We start from the raw sequence: 23,183 nt of genomic DNA, 5'->3' as shown, positions 1-23,183 counted from the left end.
TTATCCAATTTTTAGCTTACATTTTTGTCCAACTTTACCTGATCACAAAAAAACCTTCTTCCATAAAAAGTAAAATGTATTGTAAAATAATCTATTATAAGTCAGTTAATAAAATGTAAAATTCTACAACTATTTATACCCTTACTGTTTTAGCTACTGCACTGGTATTACCAAAAGGAAAAATCAACATGCCACATGGTTTACCTTGCAAGTTCAGGGACCAGTGTTTTTTTTTTAATCTTTGCTCTGCAGTTTCATATAGAGCACATGTGTAGTAACACTACATCATGTTTGGTGATTGGTTGCTATTTTTTTAAGAGCCCAAGATGTAAAACCTTATTTGTCCCATGTTACCTGTCCTCACCCTAATCAAATTACCACACAGCAAACTGGGGCCTGGTAACTAATATTCCACGATGAATATACAAAACATAGAGGGGCAATTAATGGTGGCACACTTAACCAGCAGTGAATGGGGAACTGTTGATTCGGTAAATGACTTATGAATTAAGAGTTCGGAATTTGCAGTTATAAAGTACAGTTTAACATAATATACTTAATAATTTATTTCTTGTACTGTAAAGTAAAGGTTCCAATCAAGAAAAGTCTAGTTAACAGTTGTAGTAATGACCGTTTGTTGTTCAGCCAATCAGCATTGAGAAACAGTGTTAGCCGTTAGCCGTTGTTAGCTAACGACTGTTTTCGATGAGAAAGCGAGGAAAGGGACACAAGTTTTTCTACTCAGTGACAAAAACAATACCTTATAAAAAAAAATGAAAACACACTCCTCACCATCGTCTTCTTGTATGGAGCTGCAGCTGTCAAATCTTTTTTGGCGCTGAGCTCAAACTCAAACACAGCCAGCAGAGGGCGACGGGACAACTTCCGCTCCCCTGTGTGACTGTCCAATCAGCTTCCAGGACACCGGAGGGGTGGGCGGGACCGTAGCAAACGCAAACATGGCGGCGTCCTTAGATGATGATTTTGGGTTTGACAACCAGGACTACTACTCTCTACTCAACGTCAGGAAAGAGGTACGGTTTATTCTGTTGTACAGTGACGCAGAATAGTGACGGACCTTTCGCCGTGAGCGTCGGGTAGATTTCCACTGAGCAAGCGGTTAGCAGGCGGTACACCAGCTTCCATTGGATAGCGGTCTTCTTCATCAGCACCATCATCCGTGGAGGCTGGGACCGGTTGATGCTGCAGAGGCATGAAAAGCAGGATATTTTGGCATCTACTTTACATCAATGCAGGCAGTGTTTGCACCTCTAAGTGGGTGTTTGCAGAAATAATATGTCTGCACCGATGAGCATCTCCTCAAATCTCAGTTCTCAATAAACCAGGGAGATTCAAAGGCCTGGCTGGGATTTAGGCTATGCTTGGATAACGTTAGCTAACATTACCGTGGCAGACTACAAAGCTAGAAGCACGTTATCGCACTCTTAATCTCTTGTTTCATGTCAGTGGATTGAAAGCTGTTTTTCATTATATTTAAAATAGCAGAGTTTAATGCGGCAGTGTTGTGTCAGCACTTAGAAGTGGTTAATTGATAGTTAACTGACTGAAAGAAGAATGAGATAGTGAGTTTCAAGCAAAAATGCAAAAAAAAAAATGCAGGTTCCGGCCTCTCAAATGAAAAGATCTCCCACTTTAATGTGGCTTATTTATATGATAGCAACTGAACTGAACTGTTTGGACAAAAAAGCATTTAAAGACTTCACCTTTTCTGGTATTTAACAGACCAAATCATTGATTAATCAACATAGTATTCTTCCTCTGGCCATAGAGGTTGGGCAATGAAACAAGATTCAGGAGGAAAACAGAATGTATCAGTTACGTAATTTGGGTGCTGTACAAACTATGATGACTTGAGAGAGTTTATGTTCTTTGAAATAGCTCGTATAAACCCTGACATTTTCTGGGGCTCAGATGACCAATGGTTGTTGTAATGTGTCTGCCAATAATATCGCAAAAGCCTGGAAGAGAAGGCAAGAAAGTTTATTTAATTAGTATTTATTTTGATTTTTTTTCAGTGCCACACAGTAAATGCTTTTGTGAGTGATCCATAAATTTGGTCATATATATAAGACACTCATATAGGACACTTTTGTGGCTTTGCTCCATTTTCTTTCATTTCAGTGTTGTCTGAAAATATGTATGCAATACTCTGGTCTTGTCTTTCTTTTATTTTATGGTGTCTTGTAAGGCACCGGATATAACTGTTGGCATGACACAGTAATATTCACACTCATTCATTCAAGTATTTGGTAGATTAATCAAATATGACAACAGTTGTTAGCTGCGGCCCTACTCAGGAGTGAAACCTGTCCTCTCTCTTGTCACAGGCTACATTGGAAGAGCTCAAGGCATCATATCGGAGGCTGTGTATGCTCTACCATCCTGACAAACATCGAGACCCAGAGCTGAAAAGTCAAGCTGAACAGCTTTTCAACCAGGTGCACCAGGCATATGAAGGTAGGGACACTTACAAGTAATTGGAATTTAACCCATTTAGTGCAACATTTATATTGACATTCTCCTTGGAAAAATACTAAAAGGATTAAACAGGGCATTGACACAGACAAAATACTATTCAAAGTACAACACACACACACACAAAACACCATTATGAACTTAACTGTAATTTCCCTCTTTTCCCTCAGTGCTGAGTGATGCTCACTCCAGAGCCATCTATGATATCTTTGGGAAGAAAGGGTTGGAGGTGGAAGGCTGGGAGGTGTGTATCTAAGAAAACCTTTTTGTCATAAAGTTGAGTGGCCTTGCTGCTACATCAAAGGAAAACTTCTTCATTCACTGTGGAGGCATGCTGGAGAAACAGTTTTCTTCATGAAGTCAGCATAACATGGGGTGAATGATCGATAAACTAATGGTGATGATGTATTGTAGGTGGTGGAGAGGAAGAGAACTCCAGCAGAAATTCGAGAGGAGTACGAAAGGCTGCAGAGAGAAAGAGAAGAGAGGAGACTGCAGCAAAGAACTAACCCCAAGGTTTTCTCAGTCACAACTACACTTCATTCATCTCTCAGCTTCACTACTATCACTGTATTTCCTGTGTGGGCCGCCACTTTTATGCAGATATACTAAATAAATTGTGCGACACAACTCAATTTAGACTGTGAATGGTTTCCACATTCATTTCATTACGTCCCTCACCCTTCTTCCTTCTTTCTTAATTAATTCTGTCAATCTCTCTCCTTCACACCCTCATTATTCAGGGAACCATCAGCGTGGGCGTGGATGCAACAGACCTGTTTGACCGCTATGATGAGGACTTTGAAGAGATGCCAGGAGGAGGATTTCCTCATATTGAAATTAACAAGATGCACATTTCCCAGTCCATAGAGGTACAACAAAACACACACACTCACTTAGCATTTACCTGACACACAGCTACGTATCTAAACCAGGGTCTCTGTAGTATTCTCTGTGTTATCAGGGACAACTTTCCTGTCTTTATTCAGGCTCCTCTGACGAACTCTGACACAGCAGTGCTGTCTGGTTCGCTCTCTACACACAATGGGAACGGAGGAGGCAACATTAACATGACCATACGGAGGGTTACGTCAGCCAAGGGCTGGGGAGAGGTACAAACCAGATTCACACAGCTACAAAGTGCATATGTTAAATGTTAGATGGGATAATATAGATTGTTTTGGGAAATTTTACACTGACAATTATGTATTTCTGTGCATTTGTCTCTGCAGTTGGAGTTGGGTGCAGGAGACATACTTGGACCCCTCATTGGGTTAAAGGTGTTTCGCAACATCACTCCACGGTGGTAAGGCCCGATTGTTCGATACAGGGGACTTTAATACATATATGGGTTGTTATTGTGAAAGGGTGACCCTGTCTGGGTTTATTTTCCAATAATGACCCATGCATTGTACATGACCTCACTTATTACGAGGCTACTTACTAAAGAAATCAATAATATCACACAAAACATTGATTTGAAATTAATTTAATTGCTTCTGCCAGAGTCTGTGATCAGATCTGCATGTACAGCAATGGTCTGTTACTCCTAGCAGCAGATAACAGACCGTAGCATGCCGTTATCGCCGCAATCAGAATCAAGTATTCAACAAAGCTGTCTAATAACATATGTTCTTTCTTTTTGTCTCCTCTGTCCAGTTTCTTGACAGCCCAGTGCGGTTTGCAGTTCTCCCCTCGAGGTTTGCGGCCGAGCTGCTCTCTGATGACAGCGCGCCACCTGGACCAGAACACCATGGGTTATCTGCAGTGGCGCTGGGGGCCCAACAGCGCCATGACCACCAGCCTGGTCCGAGACACAAAGAGCAGCCACTTTACTCTGGCTCTGCAGGTACACACAGACATAAGCACAGATTCAAATGCATATACACTAGGGCTAGGCAATATATTGGTATTATATCAATATTGTGATGTCATACGAGATATCGTAATATTGTAAGTGTTTCTAAAGGTTTTAAAGGCTACATGTTGTGTTAAAATGTTGTAAAAGCACCAGTAGTCACCTCTACACTGTCATCACAAAATTGATATTGAAGTATTTGGTTAAAAAATATTGCAATATTTTATTTTCTCGGTATTGTCCAGCCCTAACACACACTGTAGGGTGGCAGGCAGTGAACAGTGCATGGCTACCTGCTTTCATAAGTACAGTTTGTACTGTGACTGAAATTTTATTTACCTAACCATGAGATTTGCTATTTTTTCCCACTTCATATACTGTATTCATCGTGTATCACTCCTCTTCCTCCCCCAACCTTACAGCTGGGTGTGCCTCACTCCTACCTGATGATGAGCTACCAGTACAAGTTCCAGGATGAAGACCAGACCAAAGTGAAAGGCTCTGTGAAGTATGTCCGTCTGCTTCTCCTGTCTCAAAGGACTTATTTTATGTAAATCAACTGGTTTACCAGGCGGGCAGTTTGCAAACAATATGTCATAATCTGTTAATTAGCTGAAGCAATTTCCTCGTCTAAGTATTTAAAAGAGCAACTTGACATCAGCTGAAAACATTGGTTTTCTGCCTGGTGTTAAATTATACTTTTCGTGACTAGAAGGATTTAAAGTAGTTTTTTTTTTTTTTTTTTTTTTTTTTTTTAATTAAATTTTTTTGCAGTTATGAGGAATTGAGAGAATTGTGAAATGACTGAAGCTTTTTCTGACATAATTAAAGAAAGCAGTTTGTCTTTCAAATCCTAGTAATGTCAAGATAAAAGAAAAATAATTGTTTTGTGATCATTAGTGAATAAAACATGAGAGCTCAGGCTTCATGGCCTCGCATGTCCTTTATAAAGCATTTAATTATGTGACCTGCAAATGAGTAATTTCATTGCCTGGGTCCAAACCTTTGAATCTGCCCACTCCACTGAGTTTGACTTGACAATGGGGTCTGATTTTGGGAAACTAATTTCATTAAATTGGGGCTTTAAATATATTTCTATTAAATGTTAGTTATACAGCAGAAAGGAAATAAATAAAAGACAATGACAGGACACATGCAGCATAAAAGACCTGCAGGAAATGTAAAAAGGGGTTGTATTAGCTGTAAGATTTACTCTATCCCACTCTGCCCGTGTTATTGTCCTCAGTAGCTGCTGAACTCTAACGGTCTTTGTTCATTTTACATTTCTCCCTTTCCAGGACGGGCTGGTTTGGTACTGTGGTGGAATATGGAGCAGAGAGGAAGATCAGCCGACACAGTGTCCTGTCAGCCGCTGTCAGCATCGGGGTCCCTCAGGGAGTCACACTCAAGATCAAGTACTGGCCAATGCAAAATATGATCTCACTCTCTCGCGGGTCCTCGTCTCCCTGCATCGTTATCTAATGCACGTGTGTATTTTTGTCTGTGTTTCCGTGCAGGTTGGCGCGAGCCAGTCAGACGTACCTGTTCCCAGTCCACCTAACAGATCAGCTGCTGCCCAGTGCTGTGTTCTACGCCACCGTGGGACCCCTGCTGGTCTACATGGCCGTCCACAGACTGATCATCATCCCATATACACAAGCACAGAAAGAGGAGTCAGTAAATCTCCTGTCCTCTTGACCTCTGACACTCAACACTTCTTTTCTTTCCTTACCATTTACCAAATCCTGTGAAGTACTCCTTACGCTGTGCGGTTGCTGAAGACAGCTCCACAGCCCTGAGTCAGGGAGAAATACAACATTTTGATTATGGGAGTTGTTAATACTGCCAGGCATTTCTCTAACACTGGCACCATCATCATAGAGAGCCTCCACAGTGAATCCCGGTGGGTGATTGTTTATGTCTGCTTTGTGCTTCTCAGAGAGCTGGAGCTGCAGAGGAAGAGCTCAGCCACAGACATCGCCAAGAAGAAGCACGAGGCAGAGTCAGCTGTGAGTACTCACACTCACATGCAAACACACAGTTATTCGTTTTGTGTGCCGGGATCATTGATCATTGTTTCTAGGTTCAGCTCTCCTCGTCTCGTCTGAAAACCTCTCTCCTATCCTTTTCTATTTTGCTCTCCTCCTCCTCCTCCTCCTCCTCCTCCACCACCCTCTTTCTCCCTTGGCTCCTCTGCAGGTTCTGCTGATGCAGGAGTCTGTGAGGAGAATCATAGAAGCGGAAGAATCCAAGATGGGTGAGGGAACACACACACACACACACACACACACACACACACACACACACACACATACACACATACACACACAGACGCTGCACCAGGGTGAGAAACTGAAGCCTTTTTTTAGTTTGCAGCCAAACTTGGTCGAAATCCAAATGTGTAATTCAAACACATTTCTCATGGTTGCGTTAACAGCATGATCTGCTGTAGCTCCAAGATTCTGTTTTTCTTAGTCTGGCTTCTATCATCTATCGCTGTGAGGCAAGTGATGATGATGCAGCCCATCTCCATACTGCAGTGTTTACATAGGTTAAGCTTGTACGTCTGTGCGCACAACACCAGAGTGTACACTGGTGTAAATCAAGACTATCATTTCAGTGTGCTAATGGATTTCCTGTCATATTTGTGTAGAGGGTGCATGTGATTATTTGAAGAGTCATTCCATGCAATGTGTTCACAGCACCTTCTGTCCAAGAAGTAGATGTAGACAACGACTACATTTACACGCTCAAAATATTCAGTTTTTCACCCTTATTCCAATAAAGACAACATTCCTACTAAGCTCTTTACACGGCTAATGAAAATGAATATTCCACTAATATTCCTGTTTACAGGCAGCCGTGTTAACACATCATGTATCATGTCAGAATACGGAAAAGTGGAGCGTCTGTCGCTTGCTTTCCACCCTCTTTCATTTCTTCAAGGTGTTGCGATATTTGTTTATATTCAAAAACCTGTTGATATTGCCTGTCCTAAAGTATAGATGTACGTGTGTTTCTTTTGGGCATGTATCTCTACCCCAGTCTATCAAACTGTTGGCTTGTTGGTTTGTGTACAGCACACAGAGCTGACTGTTAACAGGCAAGAGGCCATGTGTCACAAACTGCAGTAAATACTCCAAATGAGAGGTTCATTCAGAATGCACTGTGCACATGTACATATGCTATTAAAACCTGAATATCGGCATGTTGCACGTTTTAATCAGTCAATGCTGCCCTGAATAAAGGCCTATTTCAGAGTATGCAAATGGGATATTCGGTTTACAATTTAAAAAAATTCAACATACTTTCATATTCGGAATAATAGTGGATTATTAGTGTGCATCTGAACTTACCCATTGCTATATAGTAATGATATGTAGCTAACATAGTAGCAGACTGTTGACTGTTGTCTTACCACAGCTTGACATAATTATCATAAGTTCTGTGTTTGCACAGCTCCAGGAAGAATTCACACAGTAACACTCCCCATGTCTGTCATATTCTGTGTATTACTCCAGCCTGTCTGTACTGCTTTCTGTTTTAAACTGAGCATTACAAATCATATACACTAAACTGTTCCCTTTGTTCACAGGTTAAAGTTGAAAATCAAAGACTTTTTGTGCACTCAATAGATACATTTCTCACAAATTTTTGTCACAAATTTGTTAAATCTGTGTTAACAAGCACCTCTCCTTTTCCATGATAATCCATCCACCTGACATGTATAGGCATAACAAGATGTTGATTAAACAGTAGCATTACTATACAGGTGTGTCTTGTGATGGTCACAATAAAAGACCACTGTAAGATGTGCAGTTTTATTTTTTAAAAAGACATTTATCAGGATTTCACATGACTAGCACTACAGAAATGCATGTCAGTATCAGGTGTGACACCATTTGCCTCATGTAGTGCGACACATCTGCTTCACATAGAGTCGATATGTTAGAGCTGATCGATCCTCTTCAATGGCTGTGTGAAGTTTCTGGATATTGGCAGGAATTGGAACATGCTGTCGTACCGGAGCATCCTAAACATGCTCAGTGGGTGACATGTCTGGTTAGTATGCAGGCCGTGCAACAACTGGGCTGCTTTTAGCCTCCAGGAATTGTGTACAGATCTTTGCAACATGTGGCTGTACATTATCATGCTGCAACATGATCCCAGGATCCTGTCTCTGTATCTCTGTGGATTCAAACTGCCATCAATAAAATCCACCTGTGTTCATTTTTCATACCTCATGTTAGCTCATACAAAAAACCCACCACCACCATGGGGCACAGCAACATTAACAAACCGATCACCGACAAACTGCCGTCAGGTCATGACCCTGCAGAAGATGAGGAGCACACAGATGAGCTCCACTGAGACGGTGTCTGGCAGTTTGTGCAGAAATTCTTTGGTTGTGAAAACCAGTTGTCCAGGTGACTGTTCTCTGGTGATCACGCAGGTGAAGATGCTAGAGGCCCTTAGCTGGTGTGGTTACACATGGTCGGCAGTTGTGAGGCTGGTTGGATGTACTGTCAAATTCACGGAAATGACATTGGAGACGTCTTATGGTAGTGTAACATTAACAGTAATGACAGTAACATTCAGACCACAGTCAACAGCTCTGGTGGACATTCCCGCTGTCAGCATGCCAATGACATGCTCTCTCAAACCTCGGGATACCTGCAGCATTGTGTTTGTGATCAAACTGCACATTTTAATGTGGCCTTTTATTGTGACCATCCCAAGGCTCACCTGTTTAGTAATATGGCTGTTTAATGAGCATCTTGATATGCCACACCTGTCAGGTGGCTGGATTATCATGGGAAAGTAGTGCTCACTAAGATGGATTTTAACAAATTTACAACCCAAATTTGAGAGGAATACATCTATTGAGGGCCTAAAAAAGTCCTAGAACTTTAACACAAAGTTACACGAAAGCACTGAACAATTAAACCTTATGTTCCTGTCCAGGTCTGATCATCCTGAATGCCTGGTACGGAAAGTTTGTGTCAGACACCAGCCAGAAGCAGGACAAAGCAAAGGTCATTGACGTCACTGTGCCTCTGCAGTGCCTGGTCAAGGACTCCAAGCTCATCCTCACCGAGGCCTCCAAGGTGTGTGTGTGTTTGTGTGTTTGTATGTCAGTGAGTTCATTGCATTATCTACAAATCTGTATGCGTGCATATGCATTGCTTCTCTTTGTGCAGGCAGGGTTGCCGGGCTTCTACGACCCCTGCGTTGGAGAGGAGAAGAGTCTCAAATTACTGTACCAGTTCAGAGGTGTCATGCACCAGGTCATCTCCGCAGACACTGAGTCGCTACGGATACCCAAGCAATGTTAGTATGCAGCCACTTAACCCAGAAGACCCAGTGTTATTATAATATAGCTGCAAACTACGACAGTATGTGCACACATCCGTGTTCAAATTAGGTTTATTTTTTGTGTTTTCAGCTCACAGAATTGAGTCCGAGTCTTAGGAGCCCACCGCTGTTGTAGCACCAGAGGGCAAAATGAAGATAAAAACCAACTTTGTGTAAACAGAAGAACCCAAGAGCGGAGGGGACACGTCAACACTAAGTCTGCTTCTCTCCTCTGGTCCTCTTCTGTCATGGTATTAGTGAATCTGTTTATCGAGTTCCTCCACTCCTCCCTCCTCCTGTGGGCCGTCTCCGCGGTTCAGCAGACTTCAGGAGTCAGCTCAGAGTTTCTACAAGGTGTCACCCTTTGTGTCTCCAGTCCGCTACACCTGACAGGGCTGCTCAAATATCTGCCTGCTGCAGGAGATCAGACACTGGCCCTGAACATAGTTTTTTAAATGTACTACACAGAGGGACTGATGGTCACCGCGGACGTGGTGACTAGTCCCGTAAATGCTGAGCTAAAAGTGCACATACATTTAAAGATGTTTCTTGACATTTATTATGTCGGGTACATACAAATGAGCCGTGCTGTAAGTCTACCCCATATCATTGTAGTCTTTGTCTTGTGTGTGTGTGTGTGTGTGTGTGTGTGTGTGATTGTGGTAGGTTTGAATCTTACAATATAACATCTGTCTTTTCACTAACTCGTGTAAATGTTTAGAGCAACACTATGCAGGTCTTGGTGACCTTGACGCCGGCCAGGACTGAGGATCGATTGCGTAACTCGTTTTTTCGTTTACTCGTTAAAACATCTCATCCTAATTTATTATGCCTTTTGGTGACATGTCCACCGCTCAGGTGTAAACTGGTGCTTGAGACTGCTGTCTGGGAGGGTCAGGATGTGGAAGTTAAGGGAGGGATTGTAAAGGGAGGGAAAGTGTGAGATGCCCTTTGATGGTAGTGATCCACCCACAGAGAGACAGGCTTGAATTCTTCATACAGAGTTTTTAAATAATTCAGGCCAGACTGCAATTTAAAGGCAGAAATTCCACTTCGATTGGATATGCGTCAGTGTTTATCGATTCTGTCTGTGCAGCTGCAGCCCAAACAGATTTTCTTTTTTCACAATGATTTTAATAAGCGAAGGATATAGTTTGTACTTTGCTGGTGTACATTCAGCCCATAGCCCCTGATAACAGGAACTGCTGCTATGGATTTGTAATAATTCAGCAAAACTGGGGGTGTGAATGAAGAATACATTGTGGTTGGGATGCGGCCAGTAGAGGGCGTAGGTCAGCACTCTCCCTCATGGAGGTGTGCTGCTGAAGCGGGCAATAACTTGTGACTGTAGCTGACCTGAGCCACACTAAAACCGTTTTACACATTATGGCACATTTACACGGCTGCATTTATGTGTTTGTCTTTGTTCAGTGTGTGCCCCAGTCCTGTGCCATATATTTTAGTTTAATGTCCTGATTTATCTGCCCCCATGTTAGTCATGTTGAAGATGCTAAAACCATACTCATAACCTGGCTGTCTTTAAGATGATAATTTGAAACACTAACTGACCTCTCCTGTAGCTATTTTCCTATCACAGTTGGAAATCTAATATCCTATGATGCACTTTCTGTTCAGATACAAATAGGTGTTGTTGCACACAATGTTTTTAATATCAAATGTACATTACATTACATTCACATTACAACTGTGAACCTGTATGAGTGGATTGACACTCTAACTACAAAGGGAAACACAAAAGAGTGATAGTAATTTATTCTTGATATTGTTGGGAGAGTCTCTCATGGGCTATGGGGAATAACTGAAAACACTATCAACTACTTTAGGACACAAATGGTACTTTATTTAATACTGAGGTCATTATTTTGCACAAGATATACAGTATTTAAAACAGAGTGTAGCTGGTAGGTGTGGGAATCACCAGAGGCCCCATAATACGATATCATCACAGTATTTAAGTCACTAAACATAATTACGATTTAAAGTGTTTTGCAATATGCTGAGTATTGTGATATATTATGATTTATTTCGTTTTTCCAACTGCAAATTTTGCCCCCAAAGGAACATTTAGTCAACATCTGTTTTATATAAGATAAAGTGTTTTCATCGCAATTCATTTTTATCACAGCAAAATGTGTCCAGAGGACTGGAAATGCATTTTATTATTCTAGTAGGCTACCAGAGTTGCATTGGCAATATTTACAGCTAATTAATATATAATAATAAAGCTGTGTGTTGATACAATATTGCTGCGCAAAATATTGGGATACCATGCTGTTGATTTCCCCCACCCATTCTAGTCGGTGGTCCTGAAGCCTGATATTGAAGGTGTACACTTTTACTGAACAGAGCTTACGTCCAAGAAGTCATGAGATGACTCTACATGGTGCCCTCCATTGATTTTCTTTCTATTACTGTGACTGACCTGCAAGACCAGAGGGTGTGTGAAGGCTCAGAAACAAAAACTGAGCACTGAGACAGATACGTTTTGGTGTTTAGTTGGAAGGATGTCAGTCTTTGCCATCTCTCCACCGTCTTGTGTTGGGGTCACAGTAACAGCAGCCATTTTGCACTGATTCTGTTTGTTGTATTTGTCTCCTCTCATTTGTTTTGTGTATGCAGAGTTTTTTTGACAGGTCAGCTGGTTACCTTTGCTGTAGTGCCACCATGAGGTCAGCAGAAATTTTGCACCCTGCTGTTAAACTCCAGCCCATCATCCTAATTGACCCTCCTTAGTGTGTACATATTCTGTATGGCTGAGGAGCCTGTGTTCTCTGTCCTGTAAAGACTACAATAAATATGAAGCAATCACAGTCTTGTTTGATTTCAGGAGCATCACAGATGGACCAGCCGGTTGCACTGCGATATAAAGACAAAAAGCAACAAGTTAAAATGGTAACTCTTTATTTACAATAGTTTACAATAGTTTCACAGAAACAGTTTGCACCACAGTACAGACAACGCTTTCTCAATAAGGGGATAGGACAACCCAAGATCAGAATAAACGAGCTGTATCACAATGAGCATTGTTAACATTAATTACACTGATGTCTTAGAGACGCAGACTAAGATTAGAAATTTGTGCCTGAAGATGTCTCCTCAGGTTCTCCTCAAGACATGAACGTCCTGAGAAACAGCAAAATGATTTTAGGTCTTGAAACACCTTAAACAGCATCGCCTGATGTTTTTTTATGGTCTGGCCATTGCTGGGTAGGAACCAGTTAACCATCAGTTGTAAATACCAGAAGACACGAGTGCAGAGATGAGCTTCGCCACTTTAAACTCTTAAAAAGTCTTGTGTTCTTTTACATACCAAACATTCATTGTTTGTTAGTTGCTCCCCAGTCGAGTCATTGATTCTGCATTGTTAAATCCCATCCTGGACTAATATAAAAGTTTCTGAGTCTAAAATCACTACAGTATGGCTTTTATATAATCAGAAACAACAGCAGATGGCACATTAATAACGAAGCTTAAGATCCGATTTCCAGCAAGTTTTAGGGTAAAAAAGTGCCCTGAATGAACACTTTCTCCATTAAACCCACTGCATATGGAAGTAACTGAATACTGCTGTGAAAACATTAGCGAGAGGTGATAAGAGACCGAGATCTGTTCTTCTGACTCGACCCTTCAGAGACAAACAAAACAAACCGACCTTGCCCATGGTTCTCCAACAGATATCCATTTCTCCATCTCACAAAGGAACAAAAACCACAAAGCTTTGTTGAGCCATAGCAGCACATGCATTGCCAACATCCTCACACAGTGTCAACCATTCAAACAAACACACACACACTCATGCATAATTTCAACTGGACTCTTGAGAGAACCTTTCCAACAACACTATTCCAGTTACGATAGCTTTTTTTCAGTTGAAACTTAAACAGGACGGCCATAGGAGTTCCCTTCTGTAAATAAACATGTCTCTGAAAACTGCCATTAACGTGAAATGGTTGAAAACAAAGGTGGATTTTAATAACGGTTTGGAAAATTAAAGTGTTTATGATAAATACCATCATTCAATCACTGATCAGAGGCAACAGAAAACACCTTTGCTGAAAGCTCTGTTGTCTGAATCTCATCAGTTATCTGACTTTTTTTAATGTGTGAACTAACTATTTATTATGAGAAAAAAAAACCCTCATCTGAAACAGAATTCTGGTGAAATAAGAACACTGTTTAAACTTTTTTGAAAAGCAAATCGTGTTAAAACACCATGTGTGGCCGAGTAACATCTCAATTCAGAGGAGTATCTGAGGCTGGAAGACGGTTTGTGAAGTACAAGGGAGAGGAACAAGCGCTTGGTTCGGCTGTACGGGGGCTTCAAGCCTCAATGGTTTTCTTTCACAATGTCTTAAATAACAAAGCAGAACAACAAACAGATGAAGCAGATGCAGACTCTAGACTCTTATCCTACATCTTTGTTCTATTGGATAATACCTCAGCTTAATACTATAGCACCATCTGAAGCAATTAACACAAGGCTTAACTTGTTTTCTCATTTTCAACGGTTAATTGTGTAACATTGATAGAGGCATCTACAAGAAATCGAATTCCAGTTTCATCAGAAAGACATACCTGTCCCCGTGACAGAAAGGTCATATGGATTCTTTTTTAAAAAAGTGAGAAAAGTGCAAACTGTCTTTCCCACAGATCCCAGCATGCACCATAGTGGGTGGCAGTTGTGAGGGTATTCTCTCTCTCTATATGGCAGTTCAAATGTTTCCAGTGTTCACACCAAGTCCCAACAGTAGAGGTTTGCTGCTATGCTAACGTCATCTACAGACAGACATCCATTCAGTGATTGCCTTACGCACAGAGTCTGTAGGGAAGCAGGAACAAACCTTAGTAAATCTAAAATAGCACTCAAACTGTTTTCTAACGGGATAAGGGCTTGGGATAGGTCCACCAAAGTGTTCATAGAAAATGTGGATTCATGGCTGACCATGAAGGACAGAGACTGAAGGGTGTGAGACCTGAATTTAAGGAAGGGTCAGTCCAGCAGGTGAGGTTGGTGGGAGGGGCAGGAGTGGAAAGGGTCAGAGTTCAGGGTTCGGTCTGGGGTCAGTCTAGCAGATGCTTGCGCGGGCCTACACGTGAGCGGTGGGAGCGGCGGGCATCTGCCGTTCCATGTGACTCTCGGCAGCTCTGGCACACGTACGTCTCTGGCACGTGGCTCTTGCGGATCTTAGCACACGACAGGTGGATCCAGGTGTTGCACTTGTTACACTCGATCATGGCGCGGCCTGCAAATGGCTTCATGCAGAAACACGTCACCAGGTCCCACGAGTCGTCATCTGAGAAGACAGGACAGAGCATACACTGAATTCAGCTTGGTCCCTTAGTCAGGCTTGCAGCAATGCAGTATATGCAACAATATAAAACCTTACCTGAGTCTACCATGATGTCCTCATCTTCTCCTGATCCATCTTCGTCTCTGAACACCACCTGTTTCCCCTGGCGGAACACTGTTCTGTTCCCCGAAAGGCCCTCCACCTTCTGTACCTTTACCACCCCTTCTTCAAGGTCTTGACCATCCCAGTTTCGACGTTCCTCCTTGGGTTCCTCCTTGCAGGGGGCGGGGCTCGGCAGAAGCTGGGGGCGGAGGGGAATGCTGATATCATCTTCAGGCTCTTCTTTGATCGCTCGGCCACCAAAGGAGACGGGGTACGGCAGCTCTGAGACTGTTGAGTGCGCCTGCTGAACCCCGCTTTCCTCACCGGCCGAATGCTCCCTCTCCTTTCTCCTTTTCTTCTTCTTCAGCTTGTCAGCTTTCCTCCGATCATCCGGGTGCAGGGTGGTGATTGTGTGCTGCAGGAGCGAAAAAAGGAGCACGTATGTCAGAAGTGATGAAGGTGAACATTCAAAGCTAATGATGTGACAGCAATTCAACTCACGTCTTTCTTGGTGTGAATGGACAGTGGGGCTCCTGGCTGTGGACGTTTCCTGCTCCTGTCCTGAGGGACCTTGGGAGGGCGCTGGGGGCAGGAGGCTGGGGGTCCCGGGGTCCAGCCATCACTGTCAGCTGTGCTGCCTGTACTGTTGGGGGGACTGGAGCTACTGCGCAGTGGAGAGTCCTGTAACAATAAATGGGAGAAGCAGGGGTCAGTGAGTGCAAACTCACATCCGGAAATACAGCTGGTCATTAACAGATTCATCCACTCAACAATAACATGACCATATCCTGTAATATTCCTGATTACCAATCAATAAATGCATTTGTCCACATGATTAGCATGATATAATGTATCTTTCCAGAGGCATGTGTGTGGGTACAGTGATGCTTTAGACTTTGGTTATCATTTTTATTGGTATAAACTGAGTGAGTGCCACTGTGTCCTCAGGAACTTCAGAAAGTGTCAGAAATACAGCATGGTTGGCGTTATGAATCCATTTCAATGAGTGACCAGTAATCAGACTGCAGGCGATGCTAAAGTACCATCATAGCTCATGGCAGCTTGAATGTTAGGCTGCACTATTTTTCCTATTGCATTTTCAACTTTAATCCACACCTCCAGGAGCTCTCAATCTAATTTGACAACAATTAAGCTGTATTTGTTTTAGCAAAGATGTCTGGCGCATAAAACCAACACTGAGTATCAACAAAATCACAAGACAGTCCTGCACCGTGTTAAGAAATTTGCATAGACACAGGGGCGGAAATGAAAACAAATCTAGCATGTGTTAGAGCGAAACAGAGGAGCAAATGGTGACAGAAAAAACTTCAAAGGAACGACCACAACTTGAACAACATTAAGTCAGAATCTTGAAATCTCTGCCACTGATGGTGAGAAAAGGAAGTCAAATCGTTCGGTTCTGACTGACAAAAAATATTGCACTCATATCGAAAAAAAAAAACTGGTGTATCTGTGTTGTCTGTTTTGTGGTTTCAAACAAAATGACTAAGCAATGTTTTGCCATAGGTGCAGAACTGGAGAGTCCCACCACAATCTTTGATAAAAACTGTACCAGAATAACCCCACCACACGCGGGTCTTACCTGTTGGAGTGTAACAACACTGTCAAAGCAGCCTCCCTTGATAAAAGGAAGTGGAGATGCACATTTTAATGACTATACTTTTACTAAAATCAATGTTTTCAACCAAAATAAATGCGTATAGGTGTGTTATAGGAAGGAACATGGATATGAATTAATAGACAGTGTGACCAGGACTTCTTGCCATATAACAGAAGGCTCAGTTAAGGTGGTGAAAAACAGGTCAGAGGAGAATCTGATAAAAGCAGACACTTGTACTGATCCAGCAAACTAACCAGGACGCCATAAAGTTATACCATGAAGAGCGTGACGACTGAAATCTTGCATACAAAAAGTTTTCTTTCCATGTGAATTGTAAGGAAAAAGTTAGTTGTTAGCACTGGGCATGCTAAAACTAAAACAAACACACTGAGCCAGAGAAACTACAGAGACAAACGAATCAGTTTAAGATAATCTCATTGTCCGGCTATCTGCCTCACTGTCCTCAAACAGAAGACGCAATTCAATGAAAAAAAAAAGAGAACCCAACGTCTCATATCCAATTCTGTCAACACAATTCATGATTAAATAAAAGCTATACTACTACTTGACAGTATGCCAGCAGTTTCACTATACCTTTCAATGCAATGCCATCTACCAATAAAAAGTGTAGAGTACTTGATGACCGTCATAACAGATATGCATGATTTATGTAAAGTGATTACATCCATGTTGTCTATAAACATCTGCTTCAAGTTTAAAACATGTGCTTCCTTTTACATCCATCCAACAATTCTCCCAGTGGCCAAACAGTCCATTGAGATTCTTTGTAAATGTACTGCCTTCATGAATTTACCAGACATTTTGATTTAATCTAACACAGTGTGGGTACTTTTTTTCTACTTATCTCAGCTGTTAATTTGTATTTGTTTACATATGCAAACATACTGAAACCCAATACAACGGTCCTCAAAGGTGACTAAATGTATCCTCTTAAAATGAGAGCAATAAAGAGATTACATGATAAGTATAGCTTCGGGCACTAACTGCTCCATTACTCACCTCTTGTGGATATGGGATGTAACCGGCATAGGCCAGAACGAAAGTGCAAAACTTGTTAAAATCCTCTACTGTCCTCCTCCTCCTATATGGCGGACTGAAGCCCTGAAACACAGTCACGTCAGAGAAATATTAGCTTCATCATACCTATGCATCCCGACATGGCGTTGACATTAACGCCGAGTGATCGGCATACTATCACAACGTTACTCTGCAAACTCAGCGTCGACTCGATGCGACGTAACAAAATTGAGCCACACTAAAGAAATATCATGTTGACAAACATACGCTGAAGTTAGATCAATCGCACACACATTTCTCTTTGGACTCGTCAGTGAAGCTTCCTACCCACCCCCACCGATTATCCAACTAAAAACGACAGCTAATGTTAGCTAGGTCGGCTAGCGATATACAGCAAATAAGTAACTAATGCTAACGCTAAGATGCTAGCCGCTGGCTAGTGTCGGTGGAGTACAACTAGCAAAACAAAATCATGAAGCAATGCATAAATCCATATTAAAGGCCGCCAAAGAGACACAGAGTCATGAAAAGCATCAGTGTTAGCCAACTGTTGCGGTTAACTGACGATAAAAGCAGATGGCATGAAAACGCTGCTCAGTAACGTTAATGTTAGCATGCTTCGCAATGATGATGGAATGTTTTCTTTACGATGAAACGTTAGGCTAGCTCCAGCATCCACAACCTGACAAAGTGCCGTCTGAAGTAATAACACATTCCTGTAAACAACTTTTAGTACTGAAAGTTGACAGTTTGGGATAAACCTGTCCAAATGCGTTGCGTGTGTAGCTTATTTAATGTATGCGCCAGTAGATATCATTATGACAACATTAGCACGGTAAGCTAACGCTAACTAACCAGCAGCTGCTACACCGTGCGGTGACAACCTCGAACAAGTTGACGTTTGCTAACGGCGTTAGCCGTGTCTGCAAACTACTCACTGTAAAACAGTTACATAAAACACTCACCTCCGACTGAAAGACGTGGGATGTCGATGGGTTAATGTCACCCATCTTCACAGAGGACTTGACCACCTGGCGTTTTGTCGATAACGTGACGGACTAGAGCAACGGACTACTCGTCGCCACCGTAAACACTGACCTAGCTTTTGCTCGCTATACACCTAACGTTATAGCTAACGTCAACGTTACTTATGCTAAAACTCGAAGCAACAGTGTTCACTCAGTGTGCCATCAGCACACACGGTAACGTTACGTGGACTAATACCGGGATCCAAACGACTAATCGGCCCAAAGTTGTAAAACGAGTCTCCCGTAAACAGTAAACGTGACTACTGTATTTACACCGAGCTGTCCGATTATGTCTTCAGTTGATTCAGTCTGCTGGGGGAGCGGTTCACTTTGGCTGTCACCAGCTGCCTGCCCCCCCTGTTCTTCTTCTTCGTTACTATTATGGCAGCTGGTAAACGACACGGTGCATTACCGCCCTCTTTCAGTGTTTGTAGTGACTTACACAAACACATAACACAACAGAAGCAATAATGACTAATATACATTAATAGTGCAGGGGGACTTTTAAAAATACATTGTCTCAATCAACATAGTGTCTTTAAGATAAAATAAATGCAGATAAAACGTATCTCTCAAACTCTTTTAACTGGGCAAAGCCTCACATAGGTGCATCACTGACACCACCATAGGGATAAGATCATTTAGTATGAAGGCTTCTTTAAAGTGCACAACACTGTCTTGGTGTAGTGTAGTTTCACTTTGTGTCTCACTTTATGCACTGACCCTCACAGGTCTTATAGAAAGTAGAGTTCCCAATGTTAAGATTAAATGCAAAATGAACATTGGCCATACATTTGAGGACTCTGAGTGGAGGCAGATTTGTGATAGCTCTCAATCATTCTCCTATTGCAGCCATCACAGAATCTTACAGTTTAACCTAATACACAGGATTTACTTGACGCCGCATCATCGCCACAAGATAAGTGGTAGCTACTCAGAGTACTGTCCTAGATGTAAGACTGAAGCAGGGACTCTTTTACACATGTTCTGGACATGCAGATCTCTGGAACAGTACTGGAGATCTATTTTGGTTATTAGAAAAATAATTGTGGGGGTGGAGATCCCAACCAACCCAGGACTGACATTACTGGGGGACATATCAGTAAATATGAGAGGCAATATTCTCTTTGTCAAACTAGCCCTAATTGCATCTAACAAATGCATTGCCATTTGCTGGAAAAGTGAAGAGCCCCCGAGTGTGTCTCTGTGGCTTAAAGAGCTCTCCTCATACCTACCCCCAGAGAAGGTTATATATAATCTCAGAAAAAAGCCATTACTTTTTGAGAAATGCTGGGGAACCTTTGTAACCTTTTTACAAAATAGTACCTCTTGTGATTCTGATGTACATGGTCAAACTCAGGGCTGCACTACAGTCCTCTGGCATCTGTATGACTCTGTAGACCAGTCAAAGTCTGGGCAATCCTTCATAAAGGCAACATATAGTGGCGTATTATGTAAAAGTATAGTATATTCTGTGTACTATCTTGTTGAGGTGTCTATCTCTTGTACATACAGGATGCGTAAATTTGTTGTTTCTTGTTTTGTTTTCATCAGCTTGTTTGTTTGTTTGTCTTTCTTATACCAGTGTACACTGCTATAAATATTGTTGTAGTTATTACTGAGATTATTTAACTTGTTATCTGTTTCTTTTTTAAATTAGCTTTGTCCATGAGGCCATTTGGGAGGGGGTGGGGTGGTGGATTATTGATCTGTAATTGAAGTGAATCTTGTTTGTGGGGGGAAAATAAATGAAAAACTCAATAAACATACTGTTGAAAAAAAAAAAGAATATGCACAAATAATTACAAGACTGCCAAAATGGTGAGTCATTTTGTGATTTAATCTTGAGGCCATGTCTTGTTGAGTGGCCCTGGATTAAAAAGTGTTATTGCATGGTAAGAATAACTCAACGTGTTTAATTTGTTTGTGTGAATTTAAGTGATGTCCAGTGATGGAAGAGATATGCAAACCCTTTACTAAATTAAAAGTAGCCTACTGATATTACACTGAAAATACTGCACTGCAAGCAAAGGTCCTGCATTCAAAGCCTTACTTGTATAACAGTATGGAAGTATAATCAGCACAATGTATTAAAAAATATAATAAGTAAAATTATTCATTCTGCAATCAAATGGTTAATCACTGTTAAATCTTATATATGACATTTTTGGATTATTACTGCTACATAAATGTTTATCTGTAAATGTTTGAGGTTGCGCTAATTCTAAATTACTTTATACGCTGTTTGACAGATTCATCTACAGCACTGCATCATAGTCTATAAGATAATCATGTTTGTATCACATATCTCTAAAAAGTCAGATTTTCTTCATAACTAGAATTATCCCTTTATGGTTTTACGCCTCTGTGAACCTGTCAAGTTAAAGTCTATCCAGACCCATATGTAGTCATGACAAATGACAGTGCTTCCAATATGGATGTTGCTGCAAAGAAGCTACACATTCTAAAAAGTGGATGCTTCACACACATCTACAACCTGACAGCACAGAGGATCTATACAATCAGCACAGTTTCAAGGTGGACACCCAAAATAAGTGTCACTTATTCAGTGTCTGACCAAATGTCTCCCCTTCTGTTCCTGAGATATGATGTAGAGTAATGGCCAAAAAAGTATTGATTAAAATGTCATCACTTAATAATTTATAATCCTATTGGACATTTGTGTCAAATTTTGTCATAATTAGTGCATGAATTCTTGAGTTTTTAAGTTGCACCGACCTTTGACCTTTCACCACCAAAATGTAACCAGTTCATCCCTGAGTCCAAGTGGAGTTGAGATATTGTATTCACAAGAATGGGATGGATCAGGTCACAGCGACTTTGACCGTTGACCACCAAAATCTGATCAGGTCATCTTTGAGTTCAAATGTATGTTTGTGCCTCATTAGGAGAAATTCTGTCAAGGCTTTCTTGAGATATTGTGTTCCATGGATGGGACGAACAGACAACCTGAAAACATAATGCCTCTGGCCACGGCACAGAAGCACAAAAACAGCCCTGTTTGTGACGATGCATTTTCCAGTTGATTCAAGAGGGGTTTTTTTTAAATAATTTATTTAGCTTAATAAGTAGCAATATATAATAATAATTTTCTCAACAGATAAAGGAACTCTTAATCTTTCAGTTTATTAGAAAAATTCAAAATCAGAAAATTTGTATACGTCTGAAAAAAAAGACTGTCAGACACATTTAGTGTAAAAGTACCTCTGAGATGTGGAGGAGTAAAAGTGTGAGAATGCATAAAATGGAAATACTCATGTAAAGTACAAGTACCTTGAATTTGTACTCACATACAGTAAATGTAGTTATACTTCCCACCACTGGTTTTGGTTCATTTTTTTTTTAAAGTCATTAGTAGCATCTTATAGTCTGATGGTGCAAACTATAAGTAACATACCTGGTCTTGGGGACCATCTTCTTTGTTGTGCTGATCAACAGAGGCTAGGATCCAATGTAATACAAGATCTAAGAAAGAAAAAGGAAGGTCTAACCCTCCCTAACCCTGTGGCAATGTTCCATCCAAATTCAGTCAGTGTTTTCTTTTGTCCATATTACAATGTTATGACAAAAGAGCTGGTGTCAGTCCAAGTGTTGCATTATTTTATTTATTGATTTATTCTTGTGAACTAGTGAAAAAATATCCAGGAGTCAGAAAGCTAATTAATATATCTTTTATTAGTTTAAGTAACAAGAGTTCCAGAGTGCACAGTTTTTAAGAGGTCAGACAATTTCCACTGAGCTCACCACCGTGTATAAACTCATGTCCATTGGTCACATTCCCTACATAAGTCATTGTCTCAAAATAAGCATTCACATTGATGACAGTGATAAAAAGTGGTGTTGACAATGTTTAGGTCTGCTAGTTCAGCCTCTGACTCTGTGATGTGACTCAGTATCCTGATGACAATCGCATCCTTCAGACTAACAGCTAGGCATATATACTTGGCTTAGACTTTGACTAAATGAATTCAGGCTGTCCCCTTCACAACTGTGCACCTCTGACCTTTGGAATACTCATGTATTTTGACATATTTTACATCAGGACCATATTATGATTTGCAACCTGTTTGAGATACAGACTGTTATGGAGTGTGACAAACTATTTCGTATATATTCTGATTATTATTGATTTATCTGGAGTTTGTCTTGTCTGTATGTGTGTTTGGTTCTTCTGTAATGTTACAGTCATACTGTTAATTGTAATGGTTGCATTGTCACTTTGTAAAGTCTATTTTATGGATCAGGAAGAGTAGCTGCTGCAATGCTAAAACTAATGGGGATCCTAATAAACTAAAGCACTGTGGTCCACGTCAGCACTTTGTGAAAGAATCCTCACTTGCTCAGCAGTCAAT

General features: G+C 41.2%; 2 protein-coding genes across 2 annotated transcripts; one reads left to right on the top strand and one right to left on the bottom strand.

Annotated features, from left to right (window-relative positions):
* The first annotated feature begins 917 nt into the window (after positions 1-917).
* Positions 918-12,533, top strand: LOC125886235 (dnaJ homolog subfamily C member 11). Its single transcript, XM_049572271.1, has 16 exons — positions 918-1,034; positions 2,349-2,478; positions 2,667-2,740; positions 2,911-3,012; positions 3,240-3,368; positions 3,486-3,608; positions 3,729-3,802; positions 4,156-4,345; positions 4,777-4,862; positions 5,653-5,769; positions 5,872-6,027; positions 6,294-6,363; positions 6,554-6,611; positions 9,320-9,462; positions 9,556-9,685; positions 9,801-12,533. The coding sequence occupies exons 1-16, from the start codon at positions 960-962 to the stop codon at positions 9,824-9,826; spliced, it is 1,683 nt and encodes a 560-aa protein (XP_049428228.1). The 5' UTR covers positions 918-959; the 3' UTR covers positions 9,827-12,533.
* Positions 12,534-12,614: 81 nt separating this feature from the next.
* On the bottom strand, positions 12,615-19,192 carry phf13 (PHD finger protein 13). The gene is made up of 5 exons (XM_049572258.1): positions 18,748-19,192; positions 17,765-17,866; positions 15,625-15,804; positions 15,118-15,538; positions 12,615-15,024 (listed from the first exon to the last, which is right to left on the bottom strand). The coding sequence occupies exons 1-5, from the start codon at positions 18,790-18,792 to the stop codon at positions 14,792-14,794; spliced, it is 981 nt and encodes a 326-aa protein (XP_049428215.1). The 5' UTR covers positions 18,793-19,192; the 3' UTR covers positions 12,615-14,791.
* Between the last annotated feature and the right edge of the window lie 3,991 nt (positions 19,193-23,183).

Source organism: Epinephelus fuscoguttatus, linkage group LG1, assembly GCF_011397635.1.
Source record: "Epinephelus fuscoguttatus linkage group LG1, E.fuscoguttatus.final_Chr_v1".
NCBI lineage: Eukaryota > Metazoa > Chordata > Actinopteri > Perciformes > Serranidae > Epinephelus > Epinephelus fuscoguttatus.
The sequence above is the reverse complement of the archived record's forward strand: the minus strand, read 5'-3'. Positions and strand labels throughout refer to the sequence as shown.